Source organism: Ursus arctos, unplaced genomic scaffold (assembly GCF_023065955.2).
Source record: "Ursus arctos isolate Adak ecotype North America unplaced genomic scaffold, UrsArc2.0 scaffold_23, whole genome shotgun sequence".
In the NCBI taxonomy this organism is placed as follows: Eukaryota; Metazoa; Chordata; class Mammalia; order Carnivora; family Ursidae; genus Ursus; species Ursus arctos.
Genome location: NW_026622908.1, coordinates 34722439 through 34738612, shown reverse-complemented (window position 1 = coordinate 34738612; position 16174 = coordinate 34722439). Strand labels below are relative to the sequence as shown.

General features: G+C 36.1%; 2 protein-coding genes and 1 pseudogene across 2 annotated transcripts; all 3 read right to left on the bottom strand.

Moving 5' to 3' along the window:
• Nucleotides 1-636: 636 nt before the first annotated feature.
• On the bottom strand, nt 637-1584 carry LOC113249433 (olfactory receptor 8J2-like). Its single transcript, XM_026490943.3, has one exon. The coding sequence runs from the start codon at nt 1582-1584 to the stop codon at nt 637-639; it is 948 nt and encodes a 315-aa protein (XP_026346728.2).
• A 6122-nt stretch (nt 1585-7706) lies between these two features.
• On the bottom strand, nt 7707-8627 carry LOC113249431 (olfactory receptor 8K3-like; annotated as a pseudogene).
• Nucleotides 8628-14412: 5785 nt separating this feature from the next.
• Nucleotides 14413-15363, bottom strand: LOC113249435 (olfactory receptor 8K3-like). The gene has a single exon (XM_026490945.4). It carries the CDS (start codon nt 15361-15363, stop codon nt 14413-14415), a length of 951 nt encoding a protein of 316 aa, XP_026346730.3.
• Between the last annotated feature and the right edge of the window lie 811 nt (nt 15364-16174).

The window sequence follows — 16174 nt, the reverse complement described above, 5'->3', positions numbered from 1 at the left end:
TATCAACATTTTGCTTTTGTGTACACGTACCAGGTGAAAGGGCTGAAACAGTGGAATCCCCATTCATACATTTTCTTCTGTTTTGCCACATGGTATGTTTCCATGTATATCTAAGCATTTTTGGGTTAGTTTTCATTTTCACCTAAAGTTTTCTCTGTGATATAAATGTATGTAAGTACAAGATAAAAAATGGATTCTGAAAGGTTGAGAAATTGAAAGATAAAATACAGGAAAAAGTAAAAGTGAAACTTTCAATAGTTGAACTCAATGATCTAGAGCAAGTCCGATGACCTGACTCAACTGCTTTCCTAGAAATGGTTCTCACGAAACTTCTTCAGCTCTCAGATGTTCTCATCCTAGGCTAGAAATTAAAAAAACCCAGTAACAAGTTGTGTTGCACTTTAAATGTATTTATTTTGAAAGTATTGTTTAGTACTTAAATAAGTGTAGTTTCTTTGGTCAACTAATACATCTTTGCATTAAGGAAAGTTGGGTATTTGAGGTTGAAATAGAAAGGGTTAAGATCTTCCTATTGAAATCCATTGAATTTTTAACTTTTATTGCCTCTGCATTTAACAGAGATTAGCTTTTCAGAAGTAAGTACAAATCCTTAAATGAAGACAATTAGTTTTAAATTTACATTAATTTGAAAGCCTGCCATGGGTTCTTGAGGAATCTCTTCAATGCATCCTTCACATCCCTGTTCCTTAGACTGTAAATGAGGGGATTCAGCATTGGTATCACCAGGGTGTAGAAGACAGAGGCCATTTTATCAGTATCTAATGAGTGGTTGGACCTTGGCTGCAAATACATGAAGAGAAGGGTCCCGTAGAACACAGTGACAGCCGTCATGTGAGAGGCACAGGTGGAAAAGGCTTTCCTTCGGCCCTCTGAGGAGCGTATCCTCAAAATGGCAAGGACAATGTGAAAGTAGGATGTTAGAACAATGATCATTGAGAAGAACAAATTGGTCCCTGCAGAGGTAAACACTACTGTTTCTGGAATGTAGGTATCAGAGCAGGACAATGCCAACAAAGGGACATTATCACAGTAAAAATGGTTGATTACATTGGAAGAGCAGTATGACATGGAGAACACACAGGAGGAGACAGTCAGTGCTGTGGTCAGACTGTAGAGGTACGTGAGGGACACCAGCAGTATGCAGACCTGTGGAGAGACCACCGCCATGTAGAGCAGGGGGTTGCAAATAGCCACGTAGCGGTCATAGGCCATTGCAGCCAGCATGAAAATCTCACCAACAATAAAAACCAGGAACCCACCCAGCTGGGCTGCACATCCATAGTAGGATATGGTTTTCTTTGAAACCAAGAAGTTTACCAGCATTTTGGGGGCAATGACAGTAGAGTCGCCGAGATTGATGATAGCCAAGTGCCGGAGGAAGAAGTACATGGGCGTTTGAAGCTGAGAGTCAACACTGGTGAGGGTGATGATGCCCAGGTTCCCTGCCATGGTCAGCCCGTAGATCAGCAGGAAAACAAAGAAGAGAGGAATCTGGAGGTCTGGGCGATCTGAGACTCCCATGAGAATGAACTCAGTCACCTGGGTGAGATTTCCTGAGGCCATTTATTCTGTTGCTTTCATCTTTTAAGGGGGAAAGTGAGAGGAGATTAATAGATGGTCTAATTGATTTTTCTCATAGATGCTATATTATAGACTGTTTCATTTAAATTGGATAATTTCTCTTCACAGGTAGAAGTGTCAGATTTTAATTGTATTTTTCCCAATCTTTTAACAAAATTCAGAAATAAAAACTCTCTGGACACCAATTTCAGATTGTTAGAACTGTTAGACCAAGCTATTAATTTTTCACTTCAGTGTTGGATACAATTTATATTTGTTGAATATATATTAATCTACTATATTAAATGCATTAATATTTATATGTATATTTAAACCTATTGATTGTAATGTTGCATGACTATATATTTACATATACATGTACATGCTCCCAATGATAAAAGATAGCTCTGTATAAGAAGTTGGTGACCGAGAGTGACGTTCAGTCACTTTTTCCTTAGATACCACAGGCTTTCTCTGCAGCCTGTACCTTGTCTTCATCCTTGGGTATTTCAATATTTCTGCAGGAAATACTTTAAGTATGTCGGTTTGTTATTTTTTTTTAAGATTTTATTTATTTATTTGACAGAGAGACAGTGAGAGAGGGAACACAAGCAGGGGCAGTGGGAGAGGAATAAGCAGGCTCCCAGAGGAGTAGGGAGCCCGATGCGGGGCTTGATCCCAGGACTCTGGGATCATGCCCTGAGCCGAAGGCAGATGCCTAAGGACTGAGCCACCCTGGCGCCCCTGAGTTTTCTTTATCAGCTTCTATCATACCATGCTCCTTCTGCTGCCCAGCAACAGACTACATCTCAGTAGTCTTATTAGTGTCATTCAGAAACTGATTTTTTTTTAACATAATCACATTTCCTTTCTTTTGCCAAATAATCTAGTCTTTTCTGTCACTCCAACTTCTACCTTCTCAGATGCTGCTTTATCATGGTCTCCTGGCAGCCCTTTCTTTTCTTCTCCCCCCCCCCCCAGCTTGTACTTCTTTCCTTTAAATTGTTTAAATCTGTTTTGATGTTTTAAAAAATATTACTTGTAGGTTTGATTTGCTCAAGTTTGATCACTTCGTTTTCCTTGTACAGGGAAATATATGGAGAAGAGTGCTGACATTATTCAATATATACTGGACTCTGGGCCCAGAACTATGCTAGCCATTTCAAAATAATGATCTCATTATTCTGCTGGAGTATCCTAGACGATGAATGTAATTATTTCTATGTCTGATTGGACAATTGTGGCTCAATGAGATTAAGTCATGCAAAAAGTCTGCACACAATATTGATTAACGTTATGGTTTATGTTTTGCTTTATGTGTTTTGTTTGCTTCTTTGTTTGGTCACTTGGTTGGTTGGATGTTTGGTCACCAATTACTAGCTGTGGGATTTTTATCAAGTGTTTATATTCTTGTGCTGTGTGAATGTAATGAAATACTACGTAAACACGGGTTTGTACGGAGTCTGTTAACAATGAATGCAAAATAATTGGTATCAGCAGTTCTGGTTATTAGCATTTTTTGATTAATTTTCTAATGTGGTTTCCTGTGTGTGTCCAGAAACTCAACTATGTCACTTAGGAGTTTCATAGCTGAAATGGGAGTAGCAGTAAATTATAATTTTACTTATTCGAGCAACTGGGGCACATGATATCTAGCTATATATTTAACAAACAAATCAGGCTGCATTCTCCCACAAATTGATTGCTTCTTAGATCTGTGGTTTTAAATTTTCATACATCAAATATATATCTGATGAGCTTATCTGAGTGTGTTGTGCTAGATAGCTTGTGTCTCTTGTCCTTTCGCTGCATCTGAAAGGAAATGCACAGGTAAGCTTATGATAAAAATCATTGTAGCTTTGGACTCTGGGAAACAAACTGAGGGCTTCGGGGGGGGGGGTTGGGGATTGGTATAGGCTGGTGATGGGTGGTAAGGAGGGCACATATTGCATGGTGCTCTGGGTGTTATACACAAATAATGAATCATGGAACATTGCATCAAAAACTAAGGATGTACTGTATGGTGACTAACATAACAAAATAAAAATTATTATAAAAAAAAAATCATTGTAGCAACACTCACTTTAGAGCAAAGCATTTCCCGAACAAAGCAACTCAGGGCATGTCTACTCTGAGATACCATATTTTCAATAAATGTATCCTTAATTTAACAAAAGCAAAACACACACCAACAGTAATTATGTATTGTGTACTCTGAACTTGTGCAATTAAGTTTTGAAAAGAACACTTGCATATATCCTTACTTATTATTAACTCCTTTTTCTATTGAAGTATTACTATTGACAAAGGTAAGATTATCCTTCATTTTGCTAAACATATGTCACAAAAAGTTATTTTGATTTTTATCTGTAGTTTTTTTCAAGTCTTTTTTTCTGAAAAGAAATATTTTATAGCTCTACCAAAATAAACAATTCTCAGTTAAAAAAAAAAAAAACCAACTTCAGAGGTGCCTGGGTGGCTCAGCTGTTAAGTGTCTGCCTTTGCCTTAGGTAATGATCCCAGGGTCCTGGGATAGAGGCCCGCATCAGGCTCCCTGCTTGGCAGGAAGCCTGCTTCTCCGTCTCCGACCACCCTGCTTGTGTTCCCTCTCTCACTACCTCTCTCTGTCAAATAAATAAATAAAATCTTAAAAAAAAAGAAAACTTCTAAAGATACACTTAATATTAATCATTTCATGGTACAATTTGGCTAAAACCAATATGCATATTAGTTTTTAAATATCTTCTGAAATGATTTCAAGAGTATATTTCATTGTTCTCTAACAATAGAATTTTGTCTTAAATTTATTTAAAAACGGGTTATGTTAGGGACAAAATGCATCTTCTTCTGAGCTCTCAGCATCCAGTGCAACATACAGACTGTTGGCTCCATGGAACCTTTCCATCATAAGTTTTGGCCCCCTGGACAATGTGAATATTAGGAAGGGGAGAAACTTATTTTTCTTTATGTTAAGCAATTTAGTCGGTCTTTCTTGGAGAAGACCTCTCGTATTTCAAAGACATTTAAGAAGCTTCCTGTTTCTTAGATTCCATGAACTCTACCTCTGAAACTATTAATACACTATATGTTAATTAATTGAATTAGAATAAAATATATTTTAAAAAAGAAGCTTCCTGTCTGGTACAGAGTGCCTTCTGAAACATCAATTCTGTCAGGAAGGCAAAATGCATTTCCTTTATCCCAAGGTGAAATAGAATCGTCATAATGACCCTTTGTTATTTTGTAGAAATGCTCACACAGTTGAATTTATCAGCAGACAGCATTGTTTGAGTCATTTCCCTGTCTCTTCCACGTAGCCATCATTGGGCAGAGTTTTGAGTCCCCAAGAAAAAAGAATAGAACAGATATCATGTCAGTCCTGAGTCTGATTTGAATCCATAAAGCTCCCCAGATACTTGGTTTTCACATCCAGAATGACTACTAAGTAAATTGTTGGGGTGAACCTACCTGTCCCAGGGATCTGCTGAGACCTACTGCGAGGATTCTGCAGGAGGCATGTTGAACAGATTTACAAGTGTCTCAAGTCCCTGAAGACACACACACTGAAATAAGCTTGTTAATGGGTTCAGTTCCTACCCATGAAAACAGGAATTCCCAGATAAAGTTCTGATTCCCTGGGGAAAGAAAGACCAATTATTCAAGTCTCCACACAACAATTGCACCCAGAGAGGGAAAGTGTGGGGATAGCCTAGGGATGCTCTTAGATGGTCCTACTGAGTAACATTCCTCTGCAATGATTCCATCTTGTGTGTTTGTTTCTTTCGAATTGTCCCCTGTAATGATTGAAAAGTGTGGCTGCTGGACCTGGGGTGGAGAAAATCCAACAGTTAGAAAGCCCAGGATTCTGACCCCCGCGTTCCATTTTCCTGCGAATATTGGAAATAGAACTGAATGCAAAGCCTCCATTCAGGTCAAGATCAAGCCCTGTGTATCTGCCATAAGATTCAGATGATATACAGCATAAATTCAAAATGTGCACGGTTGTAAAAAGACTAAATTTCAATCATTTTAGAGACTCTTATAGGGTACCCATCATATGCTTGGTCCTTTTGCTGTTTTTAATTAAAATTATTTGATGGAAAATGCATTTTTCATATGATCTTTTGATCTTCCCTCCCACATGTGTATTATAATTAAATATTGATAACATTTTATTTTACTTCTTGTGTGGGATTTTCTAGTCTGTAAGCGTTATAAATGAAAAGGGTTTGTCTAAATAGTTTGTCTTTGTATTAATAGCTTCTGAAATAATACCCAAGAAAAAGTAGGTGTTCAAAAGATATTTACTGACTTGCTGACTGATGTAATGAATGAGGAATAAGTGAATGAGTGACTATAATATCCATCTTAAAATTCTGAAATAAAATATGAGGTATTGTCTTCAGCTGTGCCATCTATCTTTAATATGACTCTAACTTTGATAAAGAAACAGTGAGAACTTGCATATCATTCTCTAGAATATTCACTATGTTAGGGCAAGACACACTGTTTCTTCTTCATCTTGGTGTCCCTAATATCTAACAAGGGGTTGGCATATTCCAGGTTCTACCATTTTTGAAGTAACAGGCAAATTGTGGACCATAAAGTGGAAACAATGAAAATTTTTACACATCTTAACGTACTCATCTCAATGAATTGAAATCCTTGAGGTCCTTTCCAAAGTCCAAGTATCCACAGGAAATTGGTGTTGTTGCTTCCTCTGTAAAGTTATTTGCCAATTGTCAGTCATGTGACCAACGATAGTCTGTACCCCGGTCAGTCAACAAGACTTTATTCCCTCATCAGCTCTGCCAACTTCCCCAACAATTTAACATTCCCACAATGTCACAAGAATTTTTTTAAAAAGTATTACTTTTACAGGTTCCATTCTTATTGATGCCTTATATTACGGTTTGATCTCTCATTTAAAGCGTATTATTTATTGCACAAAAGTTATTGTTCATTTCCTAAGTTGTGATTACAATATATAACAAACTTACTGAGGTCCAAAGATGAAATTCTAATACAGGACAGGACCATCCTGAATCACAAAATTTCACTTCTCAAAATACTTTTAAGAAACACACATACATGTCACCTACGTATGCATGCACACAAGTATATATATGTGCAGGAATTGATATTATAAACCCCATATAATTTCCATCTCCCACCTGAAAAAATAGTTCTATCTTACGTTATTCATTATTTTAAGTTAATAATTTAATTACATATAAGCTGAATAAGCACTAATCCATTTTCCCCATTCCCATTTTCTCTACCTCATCTAGTTAATAGCTATATATAACCTTTTTCTGTTTTTCCAAATCTTTTTATTTTTTATTGTGATAAGAAAACATATGATGAAATCAACACTCTTTACTAATATTTAAGTAAATAGAGTAGTGGTGATTATAGCACAATGCTTTAGAACAAATCTGTACAACTTAATCATCTTGTATAAGTGAAGCTTCATACTTATTGAATACAATGGACTTTACATAGTCCCATTAGCCAGTTTTTGATTGACTTTTACCATAAAAATACCTTTTCTTATAAAATTGAATCTACTTTATACCCCTTCATCTTTCTCTTAATCCTAGTCTGATTTTATCTCATTGTCTGTTTCACTACATATAAATCTTATCTACACTGTGTCATTCATATGCAGGGGTTTACTGGTTAACTATATATGAATGTACTTCTTAACAAAATGCTATAATTTTACAGGTATTTAAATTAATGTATATTATATACTAAATGTTTCTTTTTTTTTTTTTTTAAGATTTTGTTTATTCATTCGACAGAGATAGAGACAGCCAGCGAGAGAGGGAACACAGCAGGGGGAGTGGGAGAAGAAGAAGCAGGCTCCTAGCGGAAGAGCCTGATGTGGGGCTCGGTCCCATAACGCCGGGATCACACCCTGAGCCGAAGGCAGACGCTTAACCGCTGTGCCACCCAGGCGCCCCTATACTAAATGTTTCTTTCTTCAAGTTCACTTAGAAGTATGACAGGTAAATAGAAGTCAGTCTCTAAATATATTTTGAGCTCATTATCTTTGCTTTTCTCTCTGAAGGAACACATAACAAAGTTTAATGTTGATAGGAACCACATAGTACAATCAATTAAGAAAATATATTGCAAATTTTTCCCACATCCTTTGTTCTGCATATTTTACATCTTTTTCCCTCAAACTATAGATCAATGGATTCAGCATGGGGATAACAAGGGTGCAAAATATGGATGCCTCCTTATCAGTGTCAAAGGAATGAAGGACTCAGGTTGTACATTAATAAATATCAAAGTCCCATAGAACACTGTGGTCACTGTTGGGTGGGACCTACAGGTGGAAAAAGCCTTGTGCTGACCCTCAGCTTAGTTCATCCTAACGATGGCTACCAGGATCAGCAGGTAAGACACGAGAACTATCAGAAGCAGTACAATCAAATTAAAAACTGAGAAAATAAAAATCATCAATCAATTTTATGCATATTTGAGCAGAACAAAGATAACACGGGGAGACTGTCACAGTAGAAATGACTGACAATATTGTAGTCATAGAAGGATGAACTTAAAATCTTGACGGTGACTAGAAGAGACACAAATGTGCTGGAGAGACGGGATGGCCACCACACCTGACATACCCTTTGTGACATGATGTCAGGGTGGAGCAGAGGGTTACGGATGGCAGGGATCATAGGACAGCTGACAGAATGAACAGCTCACTAACAATGACCATAGATAATGTGGAAAGCTCCCATGTGCTGCAAGAATAATAGGAGATTGTATTTGCTTCCACAATAAAACTCACATTTTGGTTCCCACAGCTGTTGAATAACCCAGATCAGTGAGAGCCAGGTGTCTGAGGAAGAAGTACATGGGTGTTTGGAGCCCAGAGTCTATCTTGGTGAGGGTGATCAAGCTCAGGTTACCCACCACCGAGACCAGGTAAACAGTGAGGAAGAGTCCAAACATGGAGCTCAGGGGGGTCCTGTGATTCCCAGTAGAATGAATTCTCTCCACAGTATTAGATTGTGTTTGTTCATGCAGTCCATTTGGGAAACTTACACTGGGAATAAATATAAGAATAATCATCAACTTTCATGACATATGACTAAGATGACCATTGTAGTAAGTGATTAAAGGCTGAAATCTTGCATTTATGGTCTGAGCTTTAATTGGCTGTTCCAACACCTGGCAGCTCAAATCTCTCTCTCCTGGCTCAGCTGAGCTCTAAAGAGACTATGGAAAAACACTATGGAAATCTGTTATTATTTGAGCTTTCTTAGACATGACACCAAAAGCACAAACAACAAAAGTAAAAACTCCTAAATTGGATTTTATCAAAACGTAAAAAATGATGACTTTTATGTATCAAAGGAAATTATTAAAGAAAAGATAAAAATAATGGCAATAAATTATAAATTTTTAGATATAATGGAAAAATTATATATAATGGAAAACATTACAAATCTTATATCTGGCAAGGGCCTAGTACAAAATATCCAACGGATTCTTATAACTCAACCTCTCAAATAAAAATTACTCAAATTAAAAAACAGGCAAAAGTCTTAAACAGACATTTGTCACAGAAAATATACAAATGGTCATAAGCACATGAAAAAATATTCAATGTCATTAGTCATTGGAAAAATGCAAATCAAAACCACAGTGAGATACCACATCACTTGCTCTAAGGTGACTTGCAAAAGAAAAGACAAAAAAAAATCACAAAGACTGGAAAAGGTGTGGAGATTAGAACTTTGTGTACTGCTGGGAAAGTAAAATGGCACAGCCACTGTGGAAGCAGTTTGATGATTACTCAATAAGTTAACCATAAATTACCATTATGATCCAGTAATTCCATTCTTTGTTATGCACCCAAAGGTATTGACAACCTCAAGTGTTCAACAAAAATTTTGCAGGTAAATGTTCATAAGAGCATTCATCATAGTTAAAATAGTTCCTAACAGTCAAAACTTAGACACAATCCAAATGTCCAAAACCTGGTGAATGGATAACACGTGTGTTATATCCATACAATGGAATATTGGTAAGGCATACAAGGAAAGAAGTATTGGTACATGCTACAACATGGATGAGTCTTTAAACCTTTATGCTAAGCAAAATAACCCAATTATAAAAGGGCACATATTGTACACATTGTATAATTCCATTAAATGGAATATCCAGAAGAGACAAATCCAAAGACATGGAAAGCAGATTGGTTGTGGCTTATTAGAAACACTAACTTAATTCTCAGGAGACAATACAGGTAAGGATATATTTCTAGTGGATATAAAAAGTATCATGAATCTCATGGAATAAATGAGAATATTAAAACGTGTGCCCTATTTAAATCCAAGCTAATAAATACCAGTCCCCCTATATATGAGAAAAGATAAGAGATATTTTTTCTCATCATCTTTAGAGTTCTACGTAAAGCACTAAACTCTTTATTTTACATGGTTCTTTTTATACTTACCTTATTTTATATGATTGCTGAAGGTAAATTGGTTCTTACCTTTTAAATCTGTTTTTTTTTTCCTCTCAAGTCTATTCAAGCATGTAAAAAATACAATGAGATTAGTGTTGGACCTTCATTATAAATCTACCCTAAGTACAGAGATGAGAGAATTAAACCATTCCCCCAGCTCTGCCCCTCCCGCTGCCAAATAAAGCTCTCTAAACTGAATTGGCACTAAGTATATTCTGCAATGAAAGATAAATAAAATATGTATTTAAGTGCATATAATAAAACATCGAAGTAATTTTCAAGGGGGGATAAGGAGAGTTTTAGAAAAAGCTATTAAATAAGTTGAAAAGACACATTAATTTTAGGTAAAATACATAATTTTGCAAGAAGTCTTTGCCTAAATTCATATTTGTACATATTTTAATCTTAGTTCCAATTTCCATTAGATATGCATTTAGCAATTCAAGGGACAATCTGATGGCATTTCAGAGACTGTTCCAAAGCTTGTAGGTAAGGAAATGGGCAGTTCTCTTACTAATCAGACTTTATGGTGTGGTGGAGACATAGCACAGCTGTAATCGTTTGTTTTTGCCTCACCTACAATTAAAAGTGATGATTTCCAAAGGACACTGGTACATTTTGGAAACACACGGCATATTGGAAACAGAGAAATTGCAAGTGTTATAAACATATTGAGATGACCCTTTTACTTGAGAGGTAGCTGGAAAACACTATGGAAATCTGTTATTATTTGAGCTTAAGAATTCTGAAAAACACCCAGATAACTACAAATAACAATATCATATTTGACGTTTTGTTAAGGATCCAAATGAAAGAAAATAATCATGACAATCTTTAGGGTTTCATTGTGAATTTTCTGAACAAAACTCCCTTTTCAGAGATTGTGGGGTTTTTCGTTTTTTGGGGTTTTTGTTGTTGTTGTTGTTGTTGCTGTTTACTATCCAAAGAGTACAAACTTCCTGCCTCGTAGCAAATGCCTAGCTCTCACCAAAAATTATAATAAAGATGTTTACAACCTTGTATTCTCCCAGAAACTTCAGTTATCATGGCAGATTATTAAAGAGATGGCTAAATCACCCAAGGGATATCAGACCCTAATGGGGCTCTGAAAAGTCACTGGTCTGAGTTAGTCACAGGGACAGGTGCAGTCCATTCACCTCTGAGGTGGAATCTCTAATCTTGCATGTATTTTTATTGGGTATCCTTCACGCTGAGATTATTGAGTCATAGGATACACATATTCAGCATCAGTAAATACTGCCCAATGAGTTTCCAGAGTGGTTCTATCAACGGGCACTCCTACCAGCAGTGCAAATAGTTATGGTTGCTCAATATCCTTGTCAAGATTTAGTATTTCCCTCATTTTCTTTCTCATCTTTGATGATGATGTATATGGGGTCTTAGCATTGTGGTTTTATTTTGTATTATTCTAATAGCTAAATGAAATCGAGACCCTTTTCATGTGTTTAATGGCCATTTAGATATGTTCTTTTGTTTTTTGTTTTTTTGGGTTTTTTTTAAGATTTTATTTATTTATTTGACAGAGAGAAAGACAGCCAGCAAGAGAGGGAACACAGCAGGGGGAGTGGGAGAGGAAGAAGCAGGCTCCCAGTGGAGGAGCCTGATGCGGGGCTTGATCATAAGACTCTGGGATCACGCCCTGAGCCGAAGGCAGACACTTAACGACTGAGCCACCCAGGCACCCCAAGACATGTTCTTTTGAAACCTGGTGTTAATATCTTTTGTCACCTTTGCATTGTATTTCATGTCAACTATTTTATTTATGGATTTGTAGGAGTTATATATATATATTTTTTATATTTTGTACTTGAGTCCCTTGTCAGCTCTTCCTCCGATTCTGTAGGTCTGATAAAAGTATCCTGTCCCATTATGAGAGTTTCCTTTTCACACTATTTTGATGAACAGGATTTCTTAAAACAGTTCAACTGATCATTTTAAATCTTAGATAGTTATTGTTTTGTGTGTTCTGCTCAAAATGTTGTACATATTTCTCTATCACAAAGATGTCCCACTATGATTTCCTTTTAAATGTTGTTTGCATTTCATGTTTAGATCTTTAATCCAAGTAGAATTGAGTCTGTATAGGACCTGGGTAGGTGTCAAGATTCTTTTTCTTTCTCAAAATAAATATATAGATTACCTAATAGCATTTATTGAAAAGATCGTTCTTTCTCTTTTGGAAAACAGCGATGCATCTATCATACGCTAGGTGACAATGTGTGTGTGGATCTGTTTCTGTAGTCCTCATTCTATTACACTGATCAATTAGCCTGACTTCTGTAAAATGTTTTCTTTCCTTTTTTTTTTAATTGAAGTGCAATTGACACACAATGTTACATTAGTTTCAGATGTACAACATAGTGGATCAACATGTTTATATGTTATGTTATGCTCAGCGCAAGTGTAGCTGCCACCTGTCACCATACAATGCTATTACAATATGATCGACTATATTTCCTACACTGTATCTTTTATCGCATAACTCACTCATTCCATAACTGGAAGTCTATCTTCCACTCCCCCTCACCCTTTTTCCCTTCTCCGTATTCCCCTCCCCTCTGGCAGCCTTCAGTTTGTTCTTGGAATTTATGGGTCTGTTTCTGCTTTTTGTTTGTTTGTTTTGTGTTTTAGATTGCATATATAAGTGAATTCATATGGTATTTGTATTTACTGTCTGACTCGTTTCACATTCCATAATGTGCTCTATGTTCACCCATGTTGTCACATATGGCAAGAGCTCATTCTCTTTTATGGCTGAGTAATATTCCATTGTATATATATTCCACATCATTTTAATCCATTCATCTGTCAACGGCTACTTGGACTGCTTCTCTATCTTGTCTACTGTAAATAATGTTGCAATGAATATAAGGGTGCATATATATTTCTGATTTCATGTTTTCATGTTCTTTGGGTAAATACCCAGTAGTGAAATTACTGGATCATATGGTACTTCTATTTTTAATTTTTAGAGGAACATCCATTCTATTTCCTTAGGGACTTGACAAATCAGGGCAATGTTTTCTTAATTACTATAGCTTTAATAAGTCCTGAAATCTCATGGTGTAACTTCTGCAACTTCATTCTCTTTCTACAAGACTGTCTTTAACTTTTGGGCATTTTGTTTTTCCTAATAAATTTTACAATCAGCTTCCATCATTCTAAAAGACAGAAGAAAAGACAAAGAAAGAATGAAGAAAGAAGGAAGGATTGTTTTAAAATATTAGTTTTAAAAATAATTTTAAAAAATAATCTAGCTTCATTAAAGGAATTGTTATCTGTTATTGGAACCTCTGTGTTCTTTCTTCTTCAAATATATTCTAGATCCTTTGCATTTCCACATAATTTTTAAAATCAACTTGAGTATTAAAAATACTATTGGATTTTTGATTGTTGCTGCATTGAACGCGTAGAATAATTTAGGGAGGAAGAGCCCCATCACATAATATTTATTTCATCCAAGCAATGGTATGGTATATGGTGCACTTACATCTTCCTTAATAATTCAGCAATAGTTTTGTAGTTTCCTCCAAGAAAATCATGCAAATCCTTCATTACAATTTTCCCTAGGTATTTCAGTTTTTATTTCTAGTAAAACGAACGGTTTAGAATTATTTTTTTCCTGTTTTTTCTAGTGTATAGGAAACAAACAAACAAACAATCTCTTATATGCTGGCCTTGTATGCGCCAGTCTTGCAAAATTCACTTTTTATTTCTAACGTTTCAGCATGAAGAGGCTTTTTAGAATTTTTACTGTACACACTTATGCCACCTGAAAACAATCACACATTTATTTCTGCTTCCCCAAGCCTATACAGGTTCACATATCATCACTTGACAAAATCTGAGATGACAACACCACAAAGAGATAAAGTTTCATTAAGGCAGATATGTTGATTATTCATTGATGTATATATTCTGTCTCCAAAGAACAATAAGTGCCATCATCTCTATGCCATATGCCAGTGTGATAGGCACTGGTATTTATTTAATATTTAATAAAGACCCAAAAAACTTTTTAAAAAGATTATCTAAGCAGAGATATGTTTTAAACAAAACAGAACAAAACTTATCTTCATTTGCAATGTAAGTACTTGGCAATGTGAGAACAGTGCTCCAGACTCAGTCTCTTGTGCTGAAACAAATGTTGGTATCAGAATAATGATTATTACTAAAATATCTATAAGTTGAAAACAAGAAAAATACTTCTAGGTGTCCATGACTTTTACACATTACTCCTTTGTAAGGCCCATGTCATATAATAAACAAGAGCCTATAACTTAATTTATTGTATACATAGTCTATATTGAATTCTACATGGGCAGTTTCTGCCATTTTTTCCATAGTCTATGCAGGGCACCTTTTACCTCTTTGTTCCTCAAGCTGTAGATCATGGGATTCAGCATGGGGATGATCAAAATGTAAAATACAGAGGCAATTTTATCAGTATCAAAGGAATGACTGGATTTGGGCTGCACGTACATGAAGAATAGTGTTGCGTATAACACAATGACCACTGTCAGGTGGGATCCACAGGTGGAGAAGGCCTTGTGCCTGCCCTCTGCAGAATTCATCCTGAGGATGGCCATTAGGATGAGGATGTAGGACACAAGCACTATCACAAGGGAGGAAACCAAATTGAATGCTGAAAAGATCAGTATGATCAACTCAATGTCATGTGAGCTTGAGCACAGCAAAGTTAACAAGGGAAGATTGTCACAGTAAAAATGTCTAATGACATTATGGCCACAGAAGGATGACATAAAAATCTTTATGGTAATTATCAGAGAAAGAAAAGCACTGTAGAGATAGGGGACTGTTACCAGCACCCAGCACACCCTTTGTGACATAACAATCGTGTAGAGCAGAGGGTTACAGATGGCCACATAGCGGTCATAGGCCATTGCCGACAGAATGAAAAGCTCACTGATGATGAACAAGATGAAGAAAGCCAGCTGTGTAGCACACCAGTTATAGGGGATTGTATTTTGGTTAGTTACTAAATTTACCAGCATTTTGGGTCCCACAGCTGATGAATAACCAAGATCAATGAAAGCCAGGTGTCTGAGGAAGAAGTACATGGGTGTTTGAAGCCTGGAGTCCACCTTGGTGAGGATGATCATGCCCAGGTTGCCCACCACTGAGACTGTGTAGATGATGAGGAAGAGCCCGAAGAAGGGAGCCTGCAGCTCAGGACGGTCTGTGAGTCCCATTAGGATGAACTCTGTTAGCACTGTTAGATTTTGTTTGTTCATCCAGGCCATTAAGGAAAATTGCTGTGGGAACAACCATCACAAGTGTCATTGGAATTCAGGAAAAAACATCTGATGACATTTTAGAAGACAAAGCCATTGTGAGTAAGATAAACCCAATTTTTTAGATGAGTTAGTTTAGAATAAGACTCACCAGCATCACTGAACCTGGAACCCAATGTTGAATAAGTTACAACTTGAGGTATATGGTAGCCATTTTATTTTTTGCGTCACATGCTGGCTATCATTATCAAGTCAATATAGTCTCTTTATGGTCTGTCAAAAATGTATCATTAGAAATGTTTGGTCTTGAGTGTGAATCCTGATATATTGTTAGAATTTTTCCTTTTTTTTTTTTTTTTTACTTAATATACCTAAAACTGGTTGAAACATGTCATACTTAAGAAGGAATTATAATAAAAGTAATAGCTCTCTGCTTTGTGCCCTTGCAACTTTTGTCCCAACATCCAACATAATTAACTCATTGAGCAGACTTAGATTTACTTTACTCATTACAACTCTGTGTATCTATTTACATTCTCATTCTACAGTTCATTTCATTTTTAAAACTGTATTCTCATTCTACTGTTTTTTATGAGTTTTAAGCAATGTTTATAATTGTTTTTTTATAATGATAGGCAATAATTTATCTCCTTTACAGAAGTCCCTAACTAGTGCATTCTAATGCATATAAAAAACTTTTATTTTCTGTAGAGTAGTGCATGTGAAAATTCAGCACTTAGTTGTTGGTTTTTTTCAGTTGATGGTTGCATAAACTGTTCAGCTATGTTGCATACCAAGTAAGGCCTGCATCTGTAAGTTA